The sequence below is a fragment of the Bubalus bubalis genome, chromosome 20 (genome assembly GCF_019923935.1).
Source record: "Bubalus bubalis isolate 160015118507 breed Murrah chromosome 20, NDDB_SH_1, whole genome shotgun sequence".
NCBI lineage: Eukaryota > Metazoa > Chordata > Mammalia > Artiodactyla > Bovidae > Bubalus > Bubalus bubalis.
Window position 1 is genome coordinate 1,843,528 of NC_059176.1, and position 26,699 is coordinate 1,870,226.

Sequence of the window (26,699 nt, forward strand, 5' to 3'; positions counted from 1 at the left end):
CCAGGCTTCCTGTGTGGAAACGGGTCTGGATCCTGCCTTGGTAAACACAATGTCAGGAGGGACAGATCACCCTTTGAGCTTCCTGTTTGCTGGGAGCAGACTCCAGCCCCTGGGGGCTTCCGGGCACCCCCCTCCCAGCCGAGACAAACCCTCCCCCACCCAGGGCTGCAGGACCCCCTGGGACCACACGGCCAGGGACCCCACGTGAGTGCCGTGCACCCTGAGGCTGGCCTGCACCCCTGGGTGGCCCTGCACAGCAGGAGGCTGGGCAGGCGTTGGCACTAGGGGGGACCAGGGGGAGCACTGACGCCCAGTCACGAACGCACAAATTACACCAACAGAGGGCCCCGCCCTCCCGCCCCAGACCTCAGGAGAGCACGAGGTGGGGAGCAGGCCGGTGGGCACTGGGCAGAGACCTCCTGCTGCCTATCTAGGGCCCCAGGTCCCCCAGACCACCGCCCTCAGGCCCAGTGGGAGCCGCACAGAGGCTGCTGCCGTGACTTCAGCCCCGTTTCCCGGGGGAACAGGGCCAGGAGGGGACAAGGCCTCACAGCTGGCCTCCCTGGGGCCGGAGCCCAGGAGACAGATGGCCCCACGGGCAGAGGAGGCCCCAGCGATCTGGGCTCCAGGAGGCCGTCTGCCGGCACCCCACCTCTGACCCTGCCCCACCACCATCCTCACCACTGCTCCCGGCCCCAGGGCCCCTATGGGTGAGCACGGGGTGGGGGGAGGGGGCGGGCGGGGCTCAAAGGCTCACTCTGCGGACTCTTCTCCCAGCCTCTGACCCTGAGCATGGTCGCCGGGCCCCCTGGTCCAGACACAGCCCAGGAAGGAGGCAGGATGCTCCTGGGGGGGCTCAGGCCCAGAGCTCAGTTCCTGCCCCCACCCATCCACCCTCCCTGGCTCCGGCCTGTTCCCAGCCATGCACTGGGCCCATTGAGCCCCGTGACCCTGTCACCGGCCCAGCGCGACCCCCGCCTGGCTCCTCCTCCCCTTGCGGGTAGGGCGAGCAGAGCAGGCCTGGACTGGCGGGGTGAGTCAGGCAGGCACCTCGCCCAGGGGAGCCAGCTGGAGGTGCGCCAGGCCGGCCTCAGAGGCCGTGAGAGACGCCTCCCTGGGGGGCCTGGCTCCCAGGCCTGGCTGATCCCCGCCTCCAGTGGGAATGGCCCTCTTCCCAGCCCTGCCTCCTTTCCCAGGAGAGGGGACACCTGAGCAACCCCGCCCGCCCTGGGTCTCGGCTTCCCCGGGTGTTGAACGAGCGGGGTGCCCACAGCCTTCCGGGGCGGCTGGGTCCAGGCGGCTCTGCCTTCCCATCCGTAAAATGGGCGTCTCGCCCTCAGCTGCTCCCTGCCCATAATGACAGGGCTTTGATGACCAGATGAGAGGCTGCCCAGGCTCCCGGGCCCCAGGACGGGGCTCCCCTCTCCCGGGGATGAAAGGCTGCCCAGGCTCCCGGGCTGGCCCCAGGATGGGGGCTCCCCTCTCCAGGGGATGAAAGGCTGCCCAGGCTCCCGGGCTGGCCCCAGGACGGGGGCTCCCCTCTCCCGGGGATGAAAGGCTGCCCAGGCTCCCGGGCCCCAGGATGGGGGCTCCCCTCTCCCGGGGATGAAAGGCTGCCCAGGCTCCCGGGCTGGCCCCAGGATGGGGGCTCCCCTCTCCCGGGGATGAAAGGCTGCCCAGGCTCCTGGGCCCCAGGATGGGGGCTCCCCTCTCCCGGGACAGGCAGGCACCGCCTCCCGAGCCTCCCCCGGACTGGGGAAGTGGGCTCCACTGGCCCTGAAGGTCACCTGCCCCAGCCTCAGCTGGCTCCACAGAGGACCCCGCCCAGGACGGGTGCTGGGGTAGGGGGCCGGGGGGGGTGGGTCTTGGTGTAAAGCAGGCTCTGGGCCCCTCAGTGACTGAGGGAGGGGGGTGGGGAGGAGGGGCTTGTGCACAAGGAAGGGGTCTACCCAGCAAGGCCCCCACATCACCGTGAGTTCTCCCACGACCCCCAAATTCAGTGATGGAGAAGCAGCTTGGGAGGTGCCTGTCTGGGTCCCTCTGGAAACCAGACCTGACCCCGGAACAGACACCTGCAGGGAGTGGAGGGGGTGGGTGTCCAGAGTCCCCCAACCTCCCAGCCAACATGTGACCCCGATCCCAGGGGTCCCAGTGCCATCGACTGCAGAGAGCAAGGAGGCAGCCTGGGGCAGGGGCTTGGTACGGGCGCCCCTGCGGTGGACCGGGGTCCACAGGAAGGACCAGGCCCTCTTAAGGATGGGGAGGGGCCTGCAGACTCTGGAGAGCTCAGGGCCGCTGGACCCTCCTCTGGGAGAGGCCGTGATCACGGGGCTCACGCGTCTGTTCAGCTTGTGCCCCGAGGCCCACGGGGCCCAGCCCTGCATCCAATGAGGGGAGCAAGAGTGAGTCACTCACCACGCCCCCGGGGGGCCCCCACGACGCCAGGAGACAGGCGGAGAGCACACACAAGACGCCCCGGTCGGGGGCTGCACCCCGGGACAGCGAGGCCACCGAGCAGTGGGCCCCACGCTGGCCGGCTGGAGGTGGGGGTCCCAGGCATAGCGTCTGCGAGAGGCCCAGCGGGCTGGGAGGAGCCTCCAGGTGCCTGCCTGGGTGCATGGGATGGGGGCACCCAGAGGAGACGAGCGCGGCCACCGGGAAGCACCCAGGGCCACGGGACAGGAGGCCTGAGCACAGGAGAGGGGAGGGTGACGGTGCTGGGTGAGGGGCTCCTGCCGGCTCAGGTGGTCCTGGACCCTGACCCCGTGGAGTGTCCGGGGGTTTGTATTCTGGAAAAGCAGATGGGGTGCGGAGGTGGGGGGCAAAGGAAGGAGCTTGGGTGTCCCAGAGGGGCTCCTCCTCGCCACTGCCAGGGTTCCCAGCTAACACAGCCTCTGGGAAGAGGCCAGGGACCCCCAGAAAGCGCTGTTTCCTGTCGGCCAAGCCCCCCGGGAGCTGAGCCGGTCTGGGCAACTACAGACAAAGGGGCTGGGAGCAGGGACAGAGCGCAGATAGGGGCTGGAGCCCCGGGCTTGCAGCAGGGCCTCCTCCCCATCCGCACCCTCTTGCCGACGGCTGGCCCCCACTGTGGGGTTTGTGGATGGGAGGTGCCCCCCGCAGCCTCCTTGCCCCACCTCGCCCCGGAACCCTTGGAGGACGGCCCGCCAGGTGGACTCAGGAGCCTCGTGAACAAGGGATGCATCTTTTATTCACAAATAAAAACTGCAGCAAGCTGTTATCTACATGTTTGTACAAAGGTTCGGACGACCCTAGAAAATCCACAACGGTCAGAAAAAAAGAACCCGTCGTGATGGGAACGTCCCGCTCCTGTAAGCAGGCTCATCCCGGTCTGCATTTGGCCTCCCAAGGACCCTCGCCCTGCCCAGGGACCTCCCCCGCCCCGGCAAGAGCCCGGCCGCAGGAACACCTTCCATAGAAAACCATAAAAACATAGATCATTTATCTTCAAGTTCCCACTGCAAATACCGCATTTGTAGGCAAAATGATACAAAAATATGAGCCTGACAGCACCTTTACAAAACCCTCATCCCCCAATCTGTGTGTGTGGGTTGGTCTGTTTTGTTTTTTTGCTTGTGGTTTGGTAAGAATTCCTGCCGTGGAAGAAGGCGCCAGGTGCCTTCAGTTCAGCCCTTGGGCGCTGCCCTCCTGGTGACGTCAGGACAGAGCAGGTCCCGGGGACGGGGACGGAGAGTCAGCCACCCCGCCCAGAAGACCCACCCTCTCCAGGCTCCATCCGAAATCAGCAGAGAGAACACACAGGGGGTCTGCAGACCCCTAAGGTCGGCTCTGTCGAGAGGAAACGGCTGTGAAGGAAAAGTAACCCTGAACCTAAAGCAGAGAGCCTGGCGAGCCCAGGGCTGCTCTGCTGCACTGAAACCGCTTAGCTGTACGCAAGGCGTGATCCGATCCGACACAGTCCGGCGGCCCCCGGACGGCCGCAGGCACCGACCAGGGGCCGCTGTATGCTGGTGGCCTGAGTCCTTAGCACCAAATGCAGAAAGGAGAGAAACCCAGTCCAAGGTTAAAGGCACTTGCGTCACAGTCCTCCCGAGTCCTGCACACTCGCTCCTCCGCCCGCGGGCTCGGCCAGCCCCTCCCGTCCCTCACGCTCCCTCGCCTCCAAGACCCCTCCCCGCCCCGTCCCGCAAGGGACCCTGCACATCCTCCTCCCTCCGACCCCCAGCACATCCTCGCTCCATCCCAGGTCCCATCCACGAGCCCCTGATGCCCTGTGCCCTCCCCCAAGGGCCCGTGGCCCAGCCTCAGACGTCCACCTCCTGGGGCCCTGGGGCGGTGGCGGGGGCGGCCGCGCTGATGTCGAAGCAGGTGACCATCATGACGTGGGCCTTGCACAGGTTCACGCACTGCTCCAGGGCGGCAGTGGCGTGCTCCAGGGCCACCAGGTACTCAGCCGACTCGGGTTCCAGCCCCGGGTCCACCTCGACTGCAGGGGTCGGGGGGAGAGGAGAGCCGGTCAGGCCCGGGTCCCCACATGGCCGAGGCGTCGCCCCTCCCTCTCCCAGCCTCCAGGTCCCCACCCCCCGCCCCCTGGGCCTGGGGTGAAATGGTTGGACCAGGGTGCTGGGCAGGGCTGGCAGTCCGGGGTCCCCAGGCAGGGCTGGAAGACTCACACTGCTCCAGCCAGCGGCCGGGCTCCAGCATCAGCCGGCCCTGGGTCTCGGCCAGCTCCCCGCGCAACAGCTCCCGCTTCGCCCGCACCTCCTGCAGCCGCTGCAGCCTGCGCTCGGCCAGCCGCAGCCTGGCACTGGCGCACACCGGGCCCTGAGCATGGGGGTGGGGGCATGGAGGGGCTCAGGCATGGACGACGGCCTGCTCCCCAGGGTTCCGGCACCCCAGACTTGACCCTAGCCCCGCTCCACCCTCCAGGCCTGGACAGGCGCACGGTGGGGCCTCCAAGGTGGGCAGGGGTTAGGCCCTGCCCCTCCCTTACCACCCCGCTCCCCACCCGCATGGGGCTCAGACCATGGGCCCACAAGGAACCCAGGAACCCAGGCCCAGGATGAGTGCCGTGGCTGTGGGAAGGCCCCCCACCGAGCACAATTCCAGGGCACAAGGGAGGTGGCCACAGACCCCCTCCACTGCTAGGGGCTCAGGACCAGTGGGGCTGTTCCTACCTTTTCCAAGCTCTGGGAGGGCTGTGGACGAGAGGGGAAGGTGAGGTTGGCGGGCTGCCGGTCGCACCGAGAAGCCCCCCTGCCCTCCCAGCCACACCCCCGCTGTCCCCACCTCCGCCGGGCCCTCCCTGGGGGGCAAACGGCGCCGCTGCAGCCGCTCCACATCGTCAATCTCGTACACCTTGATCTCAAAGGGCTCCTTCAGTGCGCCGGCCAGGGGTGGGGGCAGGTCCACCCACTGCCCCGGGAGGCTGGGCTTGCGGCCCAGGGCGGCGGTGTCGGGCATGGGGGCCTGGTTCAGCCGTCGCCGCTGCAGACCTGGAACAGACAGCCAGGCGCTGGGCGTGCAGAGGCCAGATCCCCAGCCCCCAGCCTGGCCACGGCTCTGACGGGCAGAGCCCACAGGGGCCCCATCCCGAAATGCTCAGCCTAGCGCTGGCCAGAAACCCTGACCAGCCCTGCCCCATGGAACACATAGGACTCCAGCCGCCCCCTAGCACCTCCCTCCTGGACAGCCACACACCAGCCTCCTCGCATGGCACAGCCTCGAGGCCACAGCCCGTGACCCCTGGCGGTCACCCTTGAACACCCTAATGGGCTGCATGGCCTCCTAACTCACAGGAGTCTCTACTCCCACTGCCCCCGGACAGACCGCGAAGCCAGGCCCACACTGGCACCCCCACGTCGCCCGGGACGCCCCTCTCTACCACCTCCGCCAGCCTCCGGCTTTCCCATGCACCTTCCTTCATTCAGAGCGTGCGTGCCTCACTCACAATGCCCTGGAAAACGTCCACCAGTGCCCAAATACCCCAGCCACACTCGGCCTGCAAAACAGCCCACCCTAGCTGGGTCCGCAGAGATGGGGGTCCAGGGGACGGACACGGGGCTTCCAGACAGCCAGTGGACTTGGTAGCCTCCCATCCTCTCCCAGCCCTGCACGCCTCGGCAGGGTAACCTCAGGGGGCCCACCCTCACCAGCCCACTCTGACAGGATGGGGACCAGCCTGGGGGCAGCGCAGGGGGGCAGAGAAGGACACACGTAGGGTGCGTTTACAAACCGCAGAGGGCGGGGCACGCCTATCCCTTCGGCCTGCGTCTGAACCCGTCAAGGGTGCGGCGACCCACAGACAGAAGGGCAGATGAAACCCAGGAGGGCCTGGGAACGCGGGAACCGAAATACCAGACCCTCATCACCCTTCCGTCCCCGGTGGTGTTGCTGTTAATGGAGCAGTATAGCCTGTCTCCCCTCCTGGCCCACAGGGAGAAGGGGTCTGCCCTGCCCATGCCTCATCCAATCAGCAAACGACCCACAAGACCCCTATCCCACCCCCTGTACCCCGGGTATAAAAGCGGAATAAAGACCCCTGTGCGTCGTTGGTTCTCCCTTGAGCTGGCCCACTGTTCTAACGGCGTCTCCCGCTCTAATAAACTTTATTCTTCTTTCATTCTGTCTCACGTCTGGAAATTCTTTCCCAACCCACGCCCGGACCACGACAAGGGGCTGCCTACACCTGGGATCCGCCAAGGGGATGCCCGGCGGTGCAGGGTGGCCCGCGGCCGAGACGGACACCCACCTGTGGCCCTCTTCTTGGGGGACTTGAGGCTGCGGGAGCGGGCGCCCGGGGAGGCAGCCCCGCTGTCGCTCATGGAGTCGGGGGCCGAGGAGGCGCTGCCCGTGGCCTCGCTGTCCCGCAGAACGCTCTCGTAGCCGCTGCTGCCGCCGCTGTGGTAGAAGAGCGCCGTGCGGCCCATGGCGGGCGGCAGCTCCCCGCTCAGCACGCTGCTGTTGTCGCTGCCGTGCCCGCTGCTGTAGCGCTGAGGCCGCCGCGGCGCCGTCACCTTGCTGTACGGCGAGGGCAGCGCCGGGCTGGCGGGTGGCCGCTCCTCCGAAACGTTCACGCCGCTGTCGTTGCCGCTGTCCGAGTCGGCCGAGCCCCAGGAGGGGCCGCCCCGGCCGCGGGCGCCCCCGGCCGCCAGCTCGTGCACGCGGCTGTGGGTGGCCCGGAGCGCCTGCTTGGTGCCCATGATGGTGCCCCGGCTGGCCTTGGCCCCAACACCCGGCGCCACCCGCGGGGCTGCCCTGGGGCCCGTCACGGGGCCGCAAGGGGCCCTCCCCACCGTGGGGGCCAGTGGCTTCGCCGAAGAGCCCAGGGCCCGGGGCCCGCCAGCCGCTACGCTGCGGCCCTTGCTCCCGCTGCTGGGGGGCTTGGGGGCCCCGGCGCCCTTGGCGGGGCTGCTCCTACAGGCAGGCGCGGGCCCAGGCGTGGGGCTGGTGGGTGGGACACCCAGCCGGGGCACTGCGCGGGCTGGCCGACCGGGGGCTTCCCTGGCCTTGCTGCTGCCGTGCGCCAGGCCCTCACAGCGCTCCAGAGATCCATGGGTGGCAGGTCGGCACGCTGTCTCTGCCTTGCCAGTCCGGGCCTTCAGGCTGGACGTGGCCCTGGGGATGGAGTGGTCAGCCCGGCCACCAGGCCTGGCCTCCCCGTCCCCTCGGAGGAAGGCAGCAGCCCCGGGCCAAGCCGGGCTCCCGGCCTGCGGAGAGGACAGCCCGGGGCCGGTCTTGTGCTCCAGGCTGGACTTGCGCACGGGGGGTGCTGGGGGGGCCACACCTCCAGGCCTCGCACAGAAGCCCCCCTTGGGAGCCGCGCTCTTCTTGCTGGCGGGGGTGGCCTTGGGGCTGCCCAGGCAGGCCGCTGCCTCTGCCGGGGCGTCCCCAAAGGAGGCGGAGGGCGTGCTCACCCCCAGTGTGGTGGCCCCCCTCCGCAGGGGTGGGATTGGGGCCACAACTTCTGGCCTGTGGGCCATGCGGCCCACCTCACAGCCATCCACCACCCTGCGGGCACAAGCCAGCGTCGGGGCTGGGCTGGGGGCCCTGCCGGCTGAAGCCAGGGGTGGCGGGCCACAGTCGTCAGCCCGGAGCAGCCAAGGGTCCTCGAAGAGGCCTCCAGGGCCAGGTGGGCCTGTGGCCAGGCGGGGGCAGCCCACGCGACCGGCTGCGGAGGTAGTCCTCGGTGTGCGGGGCAGGCTGGAGTGGAGGGTCTGTGCAGAGGCTGGCCCCCGGGGAGACACAGCAGATGGCTCCCGGCCATGTCGGCCGGGGTCTGCCACGGCCTCCTCCGTGGGACAAGGACCCTGGGCGGGCAAGGGACTGTCCAGTCTGCCACGCTCTGAGCGCTGAAGGCCACTGTCCTCCGGAGACCCACCGTCCGGGACGGAGGAGCCCAGCAAGGGGGCCCCTGCCGGCACCTCAGAGCCGACGGAGTCCGGGGGGCCCGCTGGCGTGCGGCCAAAGCTGTCGGCCGTGCACATGCTGACCTCGCTGAGCCAGGAGCTGCCAGACGAGCTCTGGCTGCCACTCGCCCAGGCTGCCCCGTCCAGGGCCCCGCCGGGGGGTGGTGAGGTGTATGCGTCGAACTCGTCGTTGATGCTGCTGATGATGCTCACTGGCCTCGAGCCCGAGGCCAGGGCCTGCAGGGAGCAGTCACTGCCAAGGCTGGCCAGGCTGGAGGGGCGCCCGGGGCCGGCGAGGCCCCCCAGCGACAGCTCTTCCACCAGCGTGAACACCAGCTCGTCCTCCCCGTTCAGCTCCACGGGCTGCTGCAGGGTTACCGTGGTGGTCAGCAGGCCCCGTTCCAGCCGGTGGCCGCGTGCAGGCGGGCAGCGGCGCTCGGCCTGCCCGCTCCTGCCCACGGGGGGCGTCCGTATCGCACCCCCACCATCACCCCCGCCAGGCTCCTCAGAGGCCCCGCCAGCTTCCGGCTGCCAAGGCGGGGGTGGGGCCGGGTTGGGCAGCAGCCTCCTGCCTCCGCCCGACGTGGTCTTATCTGGCAGAGTGGGCAGCTCAGGCCTGGTGGTGCCCTCCTCTTTCTGGTCAGCGCTGGCCTTGGGGGGCTCCGGGGCACCCCGCTGAGTGTCTGGGCTAGGGCTGCCACGAGGCGTGCTGGCGGCCAGCGGAGCGCCCACGGGCGTCCTGGGGGCCGCGGCCTCGGGCGGCGAGGGCTTCCTGCCTGTGCGGGCTGGGCCGGCCTGGGCCCCAGGGTGGCCCTCGGTGCCGGGAATGCAGCCCAGCCGCTCCTGCAGCTCCGCGAAGGTGCTGCAGCGGAAGTGGTCGGCCTCCCGCGGGCCCGGGGTGGGGCGGGGGTGGCTCAGCGCGGGGATGATGGGCACGAAGTCAGGCGGGCCCTCGCTGTCCGTGAGCTCGCGGTCCGACAGCGCCGTCCCGCCAGGCCCCACGTAGATGACCGTGTCACAGGACTGCTCACTGCTTGAGGAGTAGTCGGGGTCGCCGGGCGAGCTGGCGGCCAGGTGGTCGGGGTCCGGGGCCACGGCGCGGGGATGGAAGGGGCGCAGGTGCGGGGGGCGACGGGCACGGCCTTCCTCACACGAGCTGTCCCCACCGGAGGAGCTGGATGCGTACTGGGGACAGAGCAGGGCCCCCCTGAGCGTCATCCCGCCTGCCCCTCTCCCCCAGCACCCCCAGCCGCACGCGCCACACTCAAGGGACAGAAGTGATGGCGTGGCCACCAGACTCGTCCCTGCCCCCAGCAAGGTCTCAGGTTCCCAACACAACCGGACCTTCTCAGCAACACCCTAGAAAGTGGTAAGCTGAGTCGCAGGGAGGCAAGGATACGCCCTAGGCACACACAGCGTCAACTGCAAACCCAGGATTCAGACCCAGGGCCCGGGCCCCAGGGCACCCCAACTCCATCCTCCAGACCCAGTGAGGGTCCCAGGGCGTGCCCTGCAGGACCAGGCCTGGGAGGGTACAGGCCACGGTGGTCCGGTAGGCTGCCCTGGCCACACACCTCCCCGGGGCCGGGTGAACAGAGACCAGGCCACCACAGCCCCCAACGTGAGCCACTCTGGTTCTCCTGGGGGCGACCATGGGCACGGACCCGGCCTCCTCTGGGGCAGGAGGAGCGCCGGCACCTCCGCCATGTAGGCAGGGGCCCAGGAAGCGAAACCAACCTTGACCTTCTTCCTGCGTAGGCGGTGGATACGGGCAGCCAGCTGCACGGTGCTGAGCGTCTCGGCGTGGCGGGCTGGCGCATCGGACACATGGGCAATCATGGTGGTTCGGCAGTTGGCGGTGGCCAGGGTCTCCCGCAGCAGTGCAGTAAGCCTGTGCTCCCTGGGGACCGGGGGGTGCGAGGCTCAGAGGCGGAGGGCCTGGGGGGCTGCTGGGGGACCACTGGGCTTGAGGGCTGCTACAGGGCTGGAGGGAGGGGGGAGGAGGGCCTCTAGCTAGACATGGGCCATGCCTGGGGCCCCGGGGTTGGGTCTGACACCCACCTCTGCCCCCCGGGCCCTGGGAGCAGGACTCCCTGCCAGCCCTTGGGTAGCAAAGCCGGTCACACAATGAGGAAGAAAGGACAGAGGGGTCAGGGACCATGGGCACAGTGGACACGCCTGACGTGGGCTGGGCCGGTTCCCCAGGCCCACCCAGGAGCCCGCACGTACCTGCAGGGCACGTGCTTGGCTCCGCTAACCAGCGCCAGAATGACTCTGCCCAAGGCCGACAACGACAGTGATGGGGGGCCCCCGGGGGCCTCTTCACAGCTGCCCAGGTCAATGAGGTGCAGGCGGCTGCGGCCTCCAGACACTGAAACCACAGGGCGGGAGGTGAAGGCTCAGCCCCAGGGCCCCCAGACCCAGGGCGCCCGACCCCACGACGCAGGCACACGGCCACCTACTTCCGCCTCTGCCGCACTTCTCCACGCGGTACTGGTACACGTGCAGCGTGAAGAGCACGTGGGAGCCTCCCCGGGCGTCCTCGCGGGCGGCCAGTGCCGCATCCAGGTAGAAGGCCGCCTTCTCGGCCGTGGGCGCCCGCAGCTCACTCTGGTTCTGGAGCTGAGGACGGACGGATGGACGGACAGTGGGGTAGGCACCAGAGTAACTTGGGGCTGAGCTGTCCCCACGGCGCCTCGCTAACCAGCCTGCGGCCCCGCCCCCTAGCCCGCGGCCCCGCCTCCGCCCCAGCCCGCGGCCCCGCCTCCGCCCCAGCCCGCGGCCCCGCCTCCGCCCCAGCCCGCGGCCCCGCCTCCGCCCCAGCCCGCGGCCCCGCCTCCGCCCCAGCCCGCAGCCCCGCCCCCCGGTGCGGTGAGGGTACCTGTGCCCCGCACGCCAGGTCCTCCCGCAGGTACACGCCCGGGGACTGGGTGTCCTGCAGGCTGCCGGAGGCCACCTCGGCCAGCAGGTCCCGCAGGCTCTGGCCCCGGCTGCACACCTCCACGGCCGAGACGCGGACGGAGAAGCGGGCGCCCGTCCTCTCCCTGCGCTCGTCCATGAGCCTGAAGAGCCAAGAGATGGCGCAGGGCACGACGCCCAGGCTCTGCGGCGAGCTGTCCCTCCCAATCATGGTGTAGGACTTGCCTGTGGGCCGGTGGATGGGTCCTCAGAGCTAGCCGGGCCGGCACCCTGGCGGCCCGCTCTCACCTGCTCCACTGGGCGCCTGATGTCCAGGCCTGTAGTCTGGGCTTCCTCTCCCACTGCCCGTAGGGGACAAGCCCAGCCCCGCCACCCCCCCCCCCGAAATGGCCTCCAGAGACTGCAGAGCGGGTGGTCAGGGGCACTTACCGAGGCTTGCATGGCCAAAGGAGAAAATGCAGCCATCAGCCCCACCCACCACCGACTGGAGCACGTCGGCCACGGTCCCCGAGCAGACCTCGGCCTGCGGGAGGGGCACAGAGTCAGGCCGCCACCCTGCCTCCTGCCTCTTCCATCGCATCACACATGGACAGTGAGTCCACGAGGTGGCCGGGAGGTCACCAGGACCAAGGACACAGAGATCTCCACGTGGACACATAACACACACGGACCGGACACAGACACACACATTCGCAGCGTGAGCCGACAGACACAGCTGACAGGCACACAATGCGCACACACAGAAGTCACACTGCCACTGTGGCCACACCAGGCACACAGCACACCACATGCATGATCACAGTGAGCACACACACCACACACGTGTTCACAGAAAGCACACACCACACCAGATGTGTGATCACGATGGGCACACACCACACCACACGTGTGATCACAGAGAGCACACACCACACCACACTTGCGTGATCACAGAGAGCATACACCACAGCACACGTGTGATCACAGAGAGCACACACCACAGCACACGTGTGATCACAGAAAGCACACACCACACCGGACATGTGATCACGATGGGCACACACCACACCACACGTGTGATCACAGTGGGCACACACCACAGCACACGTGTGATCACAGTGAGCACACACATCACACCACACACATGTTCACAGAGAGCACACGCCACAGCACATGTGTGATCATGGCGGGCACACACCACACTGCACGTGTGATCACGGCGGGCACACACCACAGCACACGTGTGATCACAGAGAGCACACACCATAGCACATGTGTGATCACGATGGGCACACACCAGACCACACGTGTGATCACAGCGGGCACACACCACACCACACTCGTGATCACAGTGAGCACACACGTGTTCACAGAGCACACACCACACTGCACATGTGATCACAGTGGGCACACAACACACTGCACGTGTTCACAGTGGGCACACAGCACACCACATGTGTCATCACAGCGGGCACACATACCACACATGTTCACGGCGGGCACACACCACACTGCACACATGACCACGGCAGGCACACACCACAGCACACGTGTTCACGGTGGGCACACACCACACCACAGACGTATTCACAGAGAGCACACACCACACCGCACCGCACCACACCACACATGTGATCACAGAAAGCACACACACCGCATGCATGATCACGGCAGGCACACATCACAGCACACGTGTGATCACAGCGGACACACAGCACACCACACGCATGATCACGGCACGCACAGGACACACAGAGGAGCATCCTGGGGAAAACAAGCTCTGCACGGAAAGCTTCGGAGGGCGGGCTCTGGAAACGGCCTGAGAAGCAGCCCAGGAACTGGTGGATGCACGTGAGGGTGGGGAGGCCAGCAGGGAAGGGGAAACACAGACGGTCTGCCAGCCGCACCCAGCCCCCTGCACCCGGGCCTCCTCTCATCCTCTCCTGCCCACCCTGCATGAGAAGGGGTGCAGGTCTGACCATCTCCCGTCGTCCTGCGCTGCCAACCCGCCCCGCCCAAGGCCGCCCCGCCACCTCACCTGCTCCGAGTCCTGGGGGAAGACCGCGTCGAAGGCGAACATCTTGGGGACGGCAGCTGTAGGGGCACGTCGGGGGCCCGTGCTGCCCGGGGGCCCGGCAGCCGGGTCGTAGAGGGTCACCTGCTTCTTGCGAGGGTCCACCTTGAGGAAGGACGTGGACTCGGCCGAGCGCTGGGCCCCCTGCTCAGGCCAGATCCGCAGCATGACCTTCACCTGGGGAGGCGGGCGGAGCGGGCCTCTGAGCAGCGCTAATTACAGGGCAGGGGCAGCCTTGCGCGAGTCGGGACAGCGGGCCCGGCCGGCACGGGGTCCCCACCGGAGGAATGCGGCATCCGCGCCCCAGCCCCAGGCGGGAGCACGTCCCACATGAGGTCAGCGAGGCAGGGAGGCGGTGAGGCCTGGCGGGAGGAGCACGCCAGCACAGATCAGGGAGCCCATGAAGGGGGGCACAGGGCAGACAGAGGAAGCAGACCCCAGCTGCTCCTGTGGGCAGAGAGAGAAGACGAGGACGGGACCCAGAGGGCAACCCCGCGACTCAGGGGTCCTCACACCCTCTCGCTGGCCCCGATGCAGAGCCAGGACCAGGGGAGTAAGCCCCAAGACCCGGGCCTTCAAGAGCAGAGTCACCTGCATGGGCTCCCCGCCAGCTCTGCCAGCTCCCCGGCCTCGCCAGCCATTACAGGGACTCCTCTCCCCCAGGCCTGCGCAGGCTTGAGAAGGGAGGAAACCCACTTAGAGAGGTCAACTGTCCCACCTGCATCACACAGCCTGCGAGCAGGTCCCCTGAAATCCCGAACCCCAAATCTGAGGATGGAGCGAGAAGGGGAGAGGGGGCAGTGGAAGCAAGACGCGGGCCCTCCCACAGGGCCCCCATCAGAGCCTCAGGAGTGCTCCCGAGGGCGTGTCCTTCCCCAACCCCCTGCTCCCGCGCCATGGGTGGACAGAGGCTGCCCCTGAGCAAGGCCCTCCCCACACCCCCAACTCCCGACCTCGGGCAGGCTCTGCACACAGCAAGGTGCAGCCCCAAAGAGAGATGGTGGTGCGCGGATGCAGGGCAGAGGGAGGGCGTGGGCCACGCCCCACCCCAATCTCGGTCCAGCCTCACCTCCTCCAGGGAGCCCTTCCGGCCAGCTCCCAGCCCCAGGCCAGAGGCCTTCAGGGCCCTGAGCACATCCTCCCCAGCCCGCGGCCCAGGGTGGGCAGCAAGAGCGCGGGGAACGAAGGGACAAACTACGAAGCAGGACAGGCTGAGGCCACGCGGCCCCCGGGAGAAACGGGTTCCGGTACTTCTGACCCCAGAGCCGCCGGAGGCCAGACTCACACTCAGGACCAGGCAGGACCCAGAGGCAAACCCGTCAGCACAGGACCGGGAGGAAGAGGGCAGATTGATCCAGGAGGAGACGGGTATTCTGAGGTCAGGGGTCAGGGGACTTGATGGGGAGACCGAGGCCGGGGTGACCGGGCGGGACAGGCTCAGCTGAGCTCAGGGCCCAGCAGGCCACCCAGCAGCCTCTGCCACCATGTGTCCCCCAAACCCAAAACAGATGCAAAGCTCGCCCGTGCTGCCCATCTGCCTTTATGCCCAGCTTCCGGAGCTGGACCCTGAGCCCCAAGGCCCCCAGGCGAACAGGAGCCTGGGGGCGGGGGACCCAGAAACTTAAGATGCAAGAGCCCAGAGTAAGCTGCACTGCAGACACCCCAAAACCTGCACAGAGAACACAGACCCCGGGCTGAGAGGGGCCCAGAGCTGCCGGGCGAGCCGCCCCGGGTGAGCCCCCCACCCCCCAGGAGAAAGCATTAGACCCCGGCTTCCGCAGGAGGACACAGGCCTCCGCTGAAACCTCCGATTTCTCCACCACAGTGTAAATCAAATTACCAGGCTCATCTCAGAGCCAGTATTTTTCACAGATTTAATTGTAAGTGACAGATACATAACGCCGGCAAAATTGGTTTACCGTGGGTAGTTCGCGCAAGGCGCCACCGACACCCCTTCGGCATGTGGCAAATTGACATGCAAACCGCTCTGCTAAGGAGAGGCAGTCCTGGGGGAGACGCAGGGAGAAATACTCCTCTACTGAGCTCCTCCAACCCGGGCTCCATTAGGCGAGAATCGATTCTTTTATTCCCTGACGACACGAACAAAACTATTTCATTTCCAAACGCCGCTGCCAAGCAGACGAAAATGTGCACTTTCCAGTAATTTTTGGCAATTTTTTTTCAGCGTGAACACCAGGCCACTTCAGGAGCCAAATGGGTCCTGCAGATTGGAGCGTGTTCCCTGCGGGGAAAAGCCCGACTGGGCTGCCCCACTGGGGTCCCCACCCCCATGCCAGCCCCATGGCTGGGTCCTGGTCTGTGAGGGCCTTTCGTTACCAGGGGAAATGACAGGGTCTCCCCACCAGACAAGCACGTCTCCCCCTAAATGTTCAGCTATTGCAAAGCACCCGCTGAGTAGCTTCCAGGTAGGGAACAAATACATTTTGCATAAAAACGGGCTTCCACTCCTAAGAGGGGCCCCGGGCGGGCATGGGGGGAGGGACCGTCTTCTGTAATTCCGCACAATGATGAATTATCTTAAGTGGCACATTAATGTCAAGAATCGAGTGTAATCTAACTTCTTTTCTCTGACAATATTAAATGCCTTTCAGAAGGCATTTCTGACTATGTGATATTCGTGCAAATAACATCGTCCAGGGAGGCAGGGAGGGGGGCCTGGTGGGGGAGGGGAGTGGGGAGAGGGCTAGGACAGTGGCCACAGGCTTCCTGCCTCCGGGGGTGGGGGTCTGCCAGAGAGCGGGGGCAGGGGCCTGCCCTGGAATACTTGGGGGGGCTGGTCCCCCCGGGGGAGGGGGAGGCCTGTGCATCCCAAGTAACACAGGGCAGCAGGAGAAAGCCAGGTCTGTGCCTGAGGCTCCTCAACCCTCCAGCCGCCCGGCCCCACCGGGATGGGCCCAGGGCCCAGGGTCCAGCGACAGGCCCAGGTCAGAGCCAGGCCCATAGTGTTTAAAGCCCCTTCCCCACGGCCAGTTCCCTCTCCAGACCCAGAGCAGAAGCCCCCTGGGGCGCGACCTAGGCAGCAGGATGGACTGAGCCCAGGGGTGTGGGCCTCTGGGGGCTGCAGAGACCGGGCCCAGGGCCTGGGTGGGAGGCGCAGAGGGGGCCGAAGGGGTCCATCCTCAGGGCCAGGGTCCCGCCCTCCCCCCGCGGCCCTCTGCGGCTCGGGCTCCCCGCCTAAAACAGCCCAGAGCCCCCCCGCACTAAGGTGCTCACGCAGCTGGACGCGGGTCTGGGGGCAGTCACGAGCAGCCCAGGCGCCGCCCGGACGGAAACCGTCTCAGCAGAAGGGACAGGAGCTGAGAGCCGGCCGGCTGTGACGGGCAGGGCCCTTCATGCTGTGGGCCTGGCCCCCCTCCCCAGTTATCGTGTCAGGATGCGGCGGGGCTTTGCCCAGACTCTGGCAAGCCGAGGGGCCCCAGCCGTGCCCCCGCCCTGCCTGAGAGACAAGGCACGGGGGTTCCTGGAGTCGGACCCCAGCCCTGAGTCCCAGGAAGGCTTGGTCGCCCCACCCTACTCTAGGAGTAGCTAGTGCTCCTGGGACACCCCCCCACCCATTTCCCGTATTGCCCCCCCCACCCCCAGTCCCCCAGGCTCCCCGCCACCGTCTGGAGTGTCCAGGCGGCCCGGGCCTCAGTCAGCCCATCTGGACACAGACCCCCCCTGATCCAGCCCCAGAGAAGGCAGCAGGGTCTCTCACCACCCACTCCCCCACCCCGCTCATGCCCAGATAGCCAAGCCTAGTCCCACCCCCAGGTCACCACCGACTCGGGGTGGGGCCTACCTTGCCAACACTGCTTGGGTTGTCCTTGGCCTTGGAGGTGGCCCTGAGCAGGCAAGGGGGTGCGGGGGGCGGCCACAGTTGCAGGACCCCGCTGAAGTCCGTGGGGTAGGTGGAGGCCCGGCGCGGGGCGGAGGGCGGCGGCGGGGGGGGTTTCTTGCGCTTGGAAGCCAGGCTGAGCTTCTGGGCGGCCCTGGGGGGAACAAGGGGGCAGGGCACTCAGTGCTGCCCTGATGCCTGCCCCGCCTTGCAAGCAGCTGCTCGGCCCGCACTTCATTTCCCATCAGCCACGCAGAGGCCTCCGGAGCTGCGGGCAGCCACGTCCAGCCCCTGGCAGCTCGGCCCGTTCAGGCCAGGCGACCGGGCCCGGGCAGACACGGGACCCGGACCCTCCTGCACCAAGCGCCAAGCACATCCTTTTTATTCCACTGTCCTCCCCCAACTCAGCTGCTGGGCTCTGTCACTCACAGGCCGTGTGACCGCACGTGGTGCCTCAGTCTCCCCACCTCTAACGTGGGAGGACGTGACCCCCCCCACAGGGGCCCTTGTGAGCGGCCCTGATAATCTAATGCGTTCAAGGTGACACCAGGCAACAGAGGAAGCACATATGCTGGGCCTGGGTCCAGAGGGCCCCAGCCTCCATCAGCCACCCCGACCTGCCTCCCCAGCACCCCCTCCACCACCTCCATCAGCCACCCCCACCCGCCTCCCCAGCACCACCCCCCACCTCCATCAGCCACCCCCACACGCCTCCCCAGCACCCCTCCACCTCCCCACCCCCACCTCCCAGCGAAAGGGACCAGAGACCAGGGCGTGTCCAGGCTCGGGGCGGAAGAACCCGCCCAGCCCGGCTCCCCGGCCTGCTCCTGCCACACACACCGTCCTCGTCCCACAGCCCCGGCCCTGGTCCCCCCGTCAGCCTCCAAAGGTCCCAACAGGAGGCCCCGCATAGTGCGGGCAGCGTGGCCCCTCAGTCAGCCTCCCGCTTGGTGCAGCGACTGGCGTTTTGCTGAACTCCTCTCATCTTTAATAGGAGTTGTCTTTTAAGAGACCCCAGGGACAGCTTTCCTCCTAGCGCGGTGTCATCCAGGAAAATAAAAGTAATCTACGGTGCGTGGCGGCTCCTTAATAGCGTGGTGGGGCGGCCGGTGCGCGCGGGACGGGGAGGGCCCGGGGCGCATGAGCGGGCCGGGACCCTCAGCCAGGGAGGGCCGCGGCTTCTCCGGCCACGAGCAGACGTAGACCCAGTTTTCACCTGAGGCCGTGTGTCCTAAACCTGAAGCTTCCTGGACAGCGGAGTCCCGCGTCCCCCTCCCCACACATGCATCACACCCAGGGCAGGATGGAGGCTAAGAGTGTCTGCAGGCGCAGAGCGAGAAGCCAGAGGACTCAGAAGGCAGGACGGGGCTGCACGGAACCGCAGCACGACTGTCTGTGGAGGCGGCTGGACTGGGCTGGGTGGGTGCCAGGGCACCAGGCAGGGGGCCCGTCCAGCTGAACTCTCGGGGCTCCTCCCACCCTGCCCCCTCCCCAGCCCAGCCTGCTACCCTGGACCCCGGCCACCCTGAGTGAGGCCACAGCTCCCCACCCACCGCCCCGACGGCAAGACGCGACCGCCCGACCCAGAGGCTTGCAGTGCAGCGGGCAGCCCTGCCCCAGGCCCTGCCCAGGGACAACCAGGGCAGGTGGGCTGGCTCCCAGCCTGCCTGGACAGGACAGGGGGCCACAGATGTGCACCAGTGGGGTCGGCTCGCCTCCACGTGGGCGCCGGGGCCCCATGGCCTGGACGTCAGGAAAGGGCATCACGAGGACCGCCCAGAACCAGCCTGCCCGGGGGACTCCGGCTGGGCCCTCAGGGTGACCAGATAGATCGGCAGACGCCCACAGCTGAGGTGAGTCCCCCGCCCCGCCACAGCTAGCTCCCTGCTCCTCCCAGAACCAGCCGGGCCCCCTCCTCCAAGGCTGGGGGCACATCCAGAACCCGCACCCCCCAGGCTCGAGAGCTCGTGGAGACCAGGAGGACGGGTGGGGCGCTGGGGGAGGCCGGACACCATGCGGCAGTGGAGCCCACAAGCAGCGGGCAGGGCTCGGCCTGCTGGGGCACCTGCCCGCTCCGTGACCCTCTCGGGAGCCCAAGTTCCGGCACGGGTCTCACTCAGCCCCGCCCCAACACCTCCATGGCTCTGGCAGCGCCCCAGAAGGTGTCCATCCCCACTGGACACGCCCAGGTCTCACCACTAGACAGACACTGGGCCCTCGGCCATCTGCGGCCCCACAAGTCCCAGGAGGCTGGAACGTCCCTGGCCAGCGTCTCTGCCCCCTGGTCCGATGGAACTCAGGTGCCCCCTCCTCCCTGCCTGCCCTGGGTCAGCCCCCGCAGGGCGGGGAGCCAAGAGGCTGCGCCCCAGCCTGCCGGCCCTCCAGGTCTCCGCTCCTACAGGCTCAGCTCACCGGGGGTGACTCAGAGTGCCCCGGGACAGCATGCTCCCCTTTGATGAAATCCAGGGCCCTTCACACCCAGGACAAGCCCATCAGCCACTAGGGACTGCGTCTCAGCTCACACAGCCTGGGGTGGGTGGGGGGCGTCTCTGCAGGGGCCGGCCCGCTAGGGGCACAGGCCTGGATTCTGGGCAGTGGGGATGGGGGAGGAGACCCCACACTCAGGACTACGAACACCCACTGCTCTGCTGGGGAGCGTGGGCAGGGGGACTCAGGTGGGACCCATGGGGGCTGTGTGGGCACCTCGGCGTGGGCACCTCCGCATGGTCCGGTTGTGAAGGGAAGACTTGCTGCACCCACAATTCTCATCCTCAGAGGACACCTCCCCCAGGAAGCCTGTCCTGATGCCCCCACACTTGGCTTCCCCAAACCCTGTGCCGCCTGCTACACGGGAGCCCCGCTCTGCCCTGAGCTTACACAGCTGTGCCCCACCCGAGGGGGCTCTGCAGGGCCGGTGTTGGCCCAGGCCTAGGACCCAGGGGAAGCTGAGGATGGGGCCATGAGGGCAGGCGTGAGAGAACGGGTGAGGGAGGAAGGGCCCCAGCCCTCCAAGCATCGCCCTGAGCCCCCAGCCCTCTCACTGAATCCCAGAGCCCTTTCCAAGGCTCGCAGGCCCTGCTCGCTGATTCATGTGAACAGGAAGGAAAATATTTGCCTTTTTACAAAGAAAAATTGCCTCTTCCAAACAAGAAGGTAATTTCACAGACAGTTGGCCTTGACGGTGAGGCCTTTACTCACCCCGAGGAGACCCAGGGCCCGTGTGGATGTGAGTGGGGCTCAGTTACCAGCTTCCGACCTGGGCCGCCAGGAGGCAGGAGGACCGGGCCACGCCCCGCATGCCTGGCCTGCCCCACCCCCGGAGGGGCCCTCAGGGTTCACGGGTGCAGGGCGGCTAAGGGGGCGCTGGAGCCCCTGAGGTCAAGGCCCACAGCCCCAGCCACCCTGACGCATGCCGTGCCTGCCTGCATTCTCCTGTCACTTGGGGCCTTCACCCTGAGGCTCCCAGGCTCCTCGCCAGCCCTGCGGGTGAGGGACACCTCTGTGGAGCCCCACTGGCGGGGGCCTCTGTTCAGCACCCTTCCCACCCCGGGCCCCTGCCGGGTACCAACCTGATGTCCTGTGGCCTGGCCATCCGGGCAGACATGGGGGGGGTGCCCCCGAGGCGGCAGTGGAGCAGATGGGGGGTGCCTGGGAGCGCCGCCCAGAGGGAGCCCACCACTGCCCTGCCGAGGGGGCTCACAGCTGTCCTTCCCATGCCGTCGAGCTTCGTGGGTCCAGGGGATGACCCCACTGTATCCCACCTCTAGCTTCAGGGGTCTGGGAGGGGACCCCCCCCGCCCTGGCATCCCACCCAAGAAAGGCCCAGAGGAGGACAGGGGGGAGACTGCAGAGACAGGAAGGACATTACACAGCCTTGGGGGGGACTCTAAAGGGGCGTCAAGGTTACCAGAGCTCCCAGAGAAACGTAATTGCGGGGGCGGCCTGTGCAGGGCCCTGGGGGGGGCTGGCATGCGGAGCCCTCGGTCGCCACCGCAGCTGCCATGCCCAAGTCATGACCGAGCTGCCCACCCGGGCCCAGCAGGGCGTGCAGGGCGCCAGGCCTCACCCGTGCCCTGTGTCCCACAGGCCTGGTCCCCAAGCCGCCCCCCAGAATCACCCTCTGCCGCGGCTCACCCACGGCGGGTAAGGGGCTCTCGGGAAGACCCGGGAGAGCCCGAGGCTAGTGTGCCGGCCCCCAGGGGGTGCTCAGGGACCCCTGGCCCCTGAGCCCACCCTATTCTGCCTCCACTGGGCAGACACCAGGCTCCTACTCAAGCCTCAAAGCCCGCCTGTGCCCTCAGAGCGTGGGCAACGCCGCGTGGCGCCTTCAAAGACGGCATGCAGCCACCCTGCCCCCGACCAACCGGAAACTTCCAGGGCCAGGGTACAGGTTCGGGGTCAGCTTTGTCCCCCGGGGGCCCAGTGACGGGCCACAGAATGTGCCCTCAGCTCATTCCTGAGGCTCCCCTGCCCAGGGGTCCAGGAGCTCCTCACCTCCGAGGGACTCCGGACAAGCGCCTCCCCGACACAGAACAAAGAGGGGCACGCAAAACTGAGACCACCCCTCTCAGGCTGACGGTGAAGCATCCACACCCCCAACGAGCAGAGGGCCTCAGGACCAAATCAGGCGCGAGCCAGGGCGGTGTCCCAGCTGCAACACCACCCCTGGACCCGGCCCACGACCCTCAGGAAGCCGCTGCGAGCAGGGGTGTCCCACAGGCTGGCAGTAAGGACTGCCAGCAATGCCCCCAGCCCCAGCCCCCACGCTTGTTTCTATGGTAACTTCCCAAGGTCAGCGGAGGCAGCCTCGCTTGCTGGAGACAAAAGGAGCGCCCCATCCCACAGGCCCTGGGTCGCTAAGGAGCCAGGGTGGCCCCAGATCCCCAGGACTGGCCTTCCTCCCCAGGGGCCCTCAGGCTGGCAATCCTCCAGCAAGCGCGGCCTGGCAGGGCGTGACCGCTACCCCAAAGGCCGGGCAGAGACCGCAGAGACCACCAGGGCCGGGACCCCCAGGCGTCCAGATCGGCCCTCTGTCCCCTTCACGGGGCTCCTGGCCCACGAGGCAGGCCCTACCCACCCCACAGCAGAAGGCCCTGCCCGGCGCCTGGTACCCACCTGGGGCTGTGGGCCCACACGTGTGCCCACCGGCCCAGCGCCCCCACCACGCCCCCCATTTCCCAGTCAGCCCCACAGCCGCAGGCCGCGCTGATAAGACGCTGGCTCCTGCGATACAGGGACGCGCTTATCACACCCACAGGGGCTGCTGATGGGACAGCGACCTGCAGGACCGGCCATCACGACTCATAGCCACCACCATGCCCCAGGACCCCCAACCGCAGGGGGCGCTTGGCACCCAAGGGCACCACCAGTGAGGCGATGTGCTGGGGGCCCCCGGGCAACAGAAGGCCCCCCCAGGACACCCTCCCCGGCTCACGCCAACCTCCCCAGTGGCCCAGGGACGCTCCCTCGGGCCGCTGTCTCGAGGCCTGCCTGCCCCTGCTTCCCGTCCATGCCACCCACCCCCTGCCGCCGGCACCGGCCCAGGACCACCTGGGGATGTCCACCGGCCGCGGCTGAGGTCCTCTGGCTGTCAGCTCACGACGCCTCCCAGGAAGCGCCACCTGATAAATGAGGAAACCGAGGCACAGAGCGCCAGAGACCAGACGCAACCTGCCTGAGACCACCCAGCTGGGAGGGGTGGAGACTGCGGGGAACCCCGCCCTTGGCTGCACCCCATGCCGGGCAAGAGGCCTCTGGACGTGCAGTTGACACAGTGCCCCGGGAGGCCCGGAGAACCCCCCTCCGCTCGGCTGGACGGCAGGCAGGCCACAGCCCTCCCCGGAGAGGCCCGTAGGCCGCCAGGCCCAGAGCCCGAGGGCCCCCGACAGGCCACCCCCAGGCCAGGCACAGGCCCCCAGGAGGACGTACCTGAGGAAGAAGGAGGCTGCAGCTGACGGGCCCGTGGAGCCCCCCGGGGGGGCGCCCGGGGCAGGCCTGACCAGGCCCCACGTCTTCGACGCGCCATCGGAGCCCACGGGAGGGGGCCCGTCCCGGACCGTGTCTGCCACTGCCACGGCGGCCACCGCTGCTTCAGCCTGGAGGGAAGGAGGAGCCGGCGTGAGGCTCGGGCGCCCTCCCCTCGCCAGGGAGCCGGGGGGGGGGCAAACCCCTGGTCCCTGGAGACCAGCATGCTCCCTGAACCCCACGCACACAGGACCGCCAGCTCGGGGCCCTGTGGAGGAGAGGTGGGCACAGGTGTCTCCCGCCCGGAGGCCTGACACCCCCCCCCCCACTTCAAGCTCCAGAATCGCAGGGACCACATGGTCAGGCAGATGGACAGGGACCCTCCGTCACCCCCGGGTCGGCCGGCTTGGGGCACCCAGAGGCACGCTTAGAGAAAAATACCACCATAAATATTTGTCAGGGGCGCTAATTGCCCCGTGTATGATAATGTATGATCTTCCCATCATCTGAAATACTACTCTGGCATTTCCAACTAATTAGCTAAAATAAATTCCAGAAAGGGAGACAGCCTCGTAACACAGCACAAATGTAATTAACCGCTCCCCAGGACGGCGCTGGCCAACTGGAGACCTGGCCACCGTATATTACATTTATGCATGTGTGTCGGGCGCTGGACCCCGCAGCGGGACCTGGCCTCGGAGGGTGGGTGGACATGGCCCCCTGGCAGGGAAGGGAAGCGGCCTGCCTCAGCCCGGCTACTCTGGCCCCAGCCCCTCCCCAAGGGCCCAGCCTCTAGGGCTCCCCAGGCACCAAGGCCTGGTCTGGGGGCTCCTGGCTACACGTGGCCCTGAGTGCGATGACAACCACCGTCCAAGGCGTCCTCTCTGCTCGGCCTGGCAGAGGACAAGGGTCTGTCTGGTGACCCTGCGGGTGAGGAGCCCAGGTAGCAGCCACACTCTAGAGGGCCCAGCGTCCTTGGGGTCTCCCAAGTGACACGGCCACAGGCCAAGGTGACGCTTCAGCAGAATAAGCCCCCACAGGCCTCAGGAAGAACGTCCCAGCAGGAAGTCTGGCCGCCTCCCCACAGGACACCCCTCACCAGGGTGGAGGGTCTCACCACCACCCCCAGCCCACGGTCAGCACCAGCTCCTGACACCTCCCCTGGGACACAGCAAAACCACGTCTGCAAAGGAAGTTCAAAGGGAGCCCCAGAGCTTGGGCTGGAAGGAAGCCCAGCACCCCACCCTCACCCCCACAGCACCAGCAGCTCCCCCAAGGCTGCGAGGACAGGTCCCAGCCTGGAACGGCCCAGACCCCCACCAGGCCCTGTGCTGATGCACCACGCCCTGCCACCTGCCTACAGGGCAGGAACTCCTATGCATCCCTCAGAACCCAAAACAGCCAGCCCTCTCCTCTAGGCCACTCCCTGTGCCTGCCCTGGCCTCCCGCAGCCCTGAGACCTCCCCCTGCTTCTCCCGGTCTACCCAGGGCTGCCCACTCACAGAGAAACCAGGCCGCGCTCAGCTACTCAGCACTGCATTCCCCTAGCACCCCCAGCTTGCACAAGCGCCTAGCGCATGCCAGGAATCCAGAGGCCCAGAGGAAGCCTCTATGCCTGCCTGGTCGCCTCCACATCCCTGTTACCCTGCCCAGCACACAGCAGCTGTTCAATACACCTGCCCTCCAGGCGTGCACAGCCTGGCACGAGACACGCAGGGCCCACAGCCGGGAGGTGAGCCCCATGGCCTGGGGGAGGAGGCTGCAGGCACAGGGGTACCCGCTCCTAGGGAACATTCCCGAGGAGGGGTCAGCCAGGCCCAGACCTGGGCCACTGGGTACTGTTTCTCCTCCTCCAAGCGGTGCTGGGGCTCAAGGCAAATGAGTGACAGGGCAACCGAGGCGCCAGCGGCCTGGGCACAGCCTGGCCCCCCTGCAGCCCCCCAGGGCTCCATGCAGCACGTCCAGGCCTCAAATGTCAGTCCCTTCTGTCACCTAACAGACGTGCTCCCCTTGACAGCTCTAAACGCCTCCGTCGAGCAGAGTGGTGGAGAACCAGACTAACGTTAAAAGCTGCGGCATCCTCAGGGCCTGGGCCGAATCTGGTTGTGGGCTCCCGAGGCTCACCCCCCACAGCACCCTGCTACCTACTGCTCCAAGCAGCCCGAGGTGTGCACTCCACCCAGCAGCCCAGGCCCGCCCCGCCACGCTGCCCCGCACGACCACCTGGACGGCGGCCACGGCCCCCGAGGGCCCCTCCACTCACCCCCGTGGGGCCCGAGCCAGCCCACCTCCCACGCCTGCATCTGTGCCTCCAGCCGGAACGTCCGGCCCCACGGGCAATGGTGCAAGCCACGCGGCATGCCTGCGGCCGGCTGGGCCCCACACTGACCTGTCAGGGGTCCCGCACGCGCCGCGGCTCCGCCGGCCGGTGAGCTGCCGACACCCGGCTCCGGCCACCGGGAGGCCGCTGCCAGTTCCTGCCGGAAGCAGAGCCCGGACGCGCCAAAAGAAGCCGGGGGGGCAGGGGAGGGCAGCGGGGAGGGCGGAGGGGGAGACCACACATACACGGGGACAGGAGACAGGGGGCCGGGGCGGGCGGGCAGCCGAACAGAAAGCGTGATGGAGGCGCCAGGGCAGCAACGAAAGAAAAGCGTGAAGAGAGGAAAGCGTGAGGGGGGCCCGCCGTCTCTGCAGGGTGCCCGCCACCGGGCGCCAGGGTTCCACCAAGCACCGTTTGGGAAACACCAAGTTAACCCACTCCTCAGGAGCCCTCTGGGCCTGAACTCCACATCGGCAAGATCGGGGCCCAGGAAAGACAGCGTTCCCCAGCTCCCTCAGGGGCTTTTTCGTGCCGAAAGGTGGGGAGGGCAGAGGAAGGGGCGGCCAAGGGGCACAGAGCTGCACCTGGCCCTGCAGGGTGCACGGGGCCTGCGCTGGGCACCGGGGCCCCCCTCAGAGCCCTGCCTGGTCACCCCGGGGCCCCAGGCTCAGACTGTCCCTCCCCCACATCACAGAAGCAGCCTCACGTGGAAGTGCGGGGGCATCTAGTCCAAACTCTACTCCTCGGGTGGGTAAACTGAGGCTCAGAGGGGGCACCCGTGACAGTTGGCCAGGTCAGAGCTCCCCCCACTCCACACCATCCCCACCACATCCCCAAGGACAGGTGGGTACCCACCAGGGACCTGGCCAGGGTTCACAGGAAGTGGGGGCAGCACGCCGGCTGGCACAGGGGCAGCAGGAGCAAGGTCCCCAAGCCAGTGCCAGCCTACCTCCACAGACAGAAGGAAATCCTCGCTCCACCAGAAACGACCTCACCTCCCACTCAGAGCAGCACCTCCTCCAGGAAGCCCTCCTGTAGCACCTGCACTGCTCCGGGCCCCGTGGCTGACTGCGAGCCCTCCGCTCCAAGTCCTCTTCCCCCGGACCCTGGGGGGCGGCCTGGCCCATGTCTACAAGACTACAGAGGGTTTGCGGAAGAGTCCCTGGCAGGGAACGGAGGTGGCTGCACCTTTCACCGTCTTACTCATCCGCACCCTCG

At 67.6% G+C, this 26,699-nt stretch overlaps 1 protein-coding gene across 1 annotated transcript in view; it reads right to left on the reverse strand.

Moving 5' to 3' along the window:
• Positions 1–3,188: 3,188 nt before the first annotated feature.
• The window catches only part of KIF26A (kinesin family member 26A), a 39,138-nt gene continuing 15,627 nt past the window's right edge, over positions 3,189–26,699 (reverse strand). Inside the window, exons 4-16 of the mRNA XM_025271074.3 lie at positions 23,126–23,292; positions 17,162–17,351; positions 13,324–13,536; positions 11,736–11,829; positions 11,269–11,531; positions 10,850–11,009; positions 10,617–10,758; positions 10,125–10,287; positions 6,731–9,572; positions 5,269–5,474; positions 5,157–5,177; positions 4,653–4,803; positions 3,189–4,465 (exon numbers count right to left, since the gene is read on the reverse strand). Coding sequence (XP_025126859.3) covers positions 4,284–4,465; positions 4,653–4,803; positions 5,157–5,177; positions 5,269–5,474; positions 6,731–9,572; positions 10,125–10,287; positions 10,617–10,758; positions 10,850–11,009; positions 11,269–11,531; positions 11,736–11,829; positions 13,324–13,536; positions 17,162–17,351; positions 23,126–23,292 — 4,794 coding nt within the window. The 3' untranslated portion in view covers positions 3,189–4,283. The remainder of the gene's footprint in view (positions 4,466–4,652; positions 4,804–5,156; positions 5,178–5,268; positions 5,475–6,730; positions 9,573–10,124; positions 10,288–10,616; positions 10,759–10,849; positions 11,010–11,268; positions 11,532–11,735; positions 11,830–13,323; positions 13,537–17,161; positions 17,352–23,125; positions 23,293–26,699) is intronic.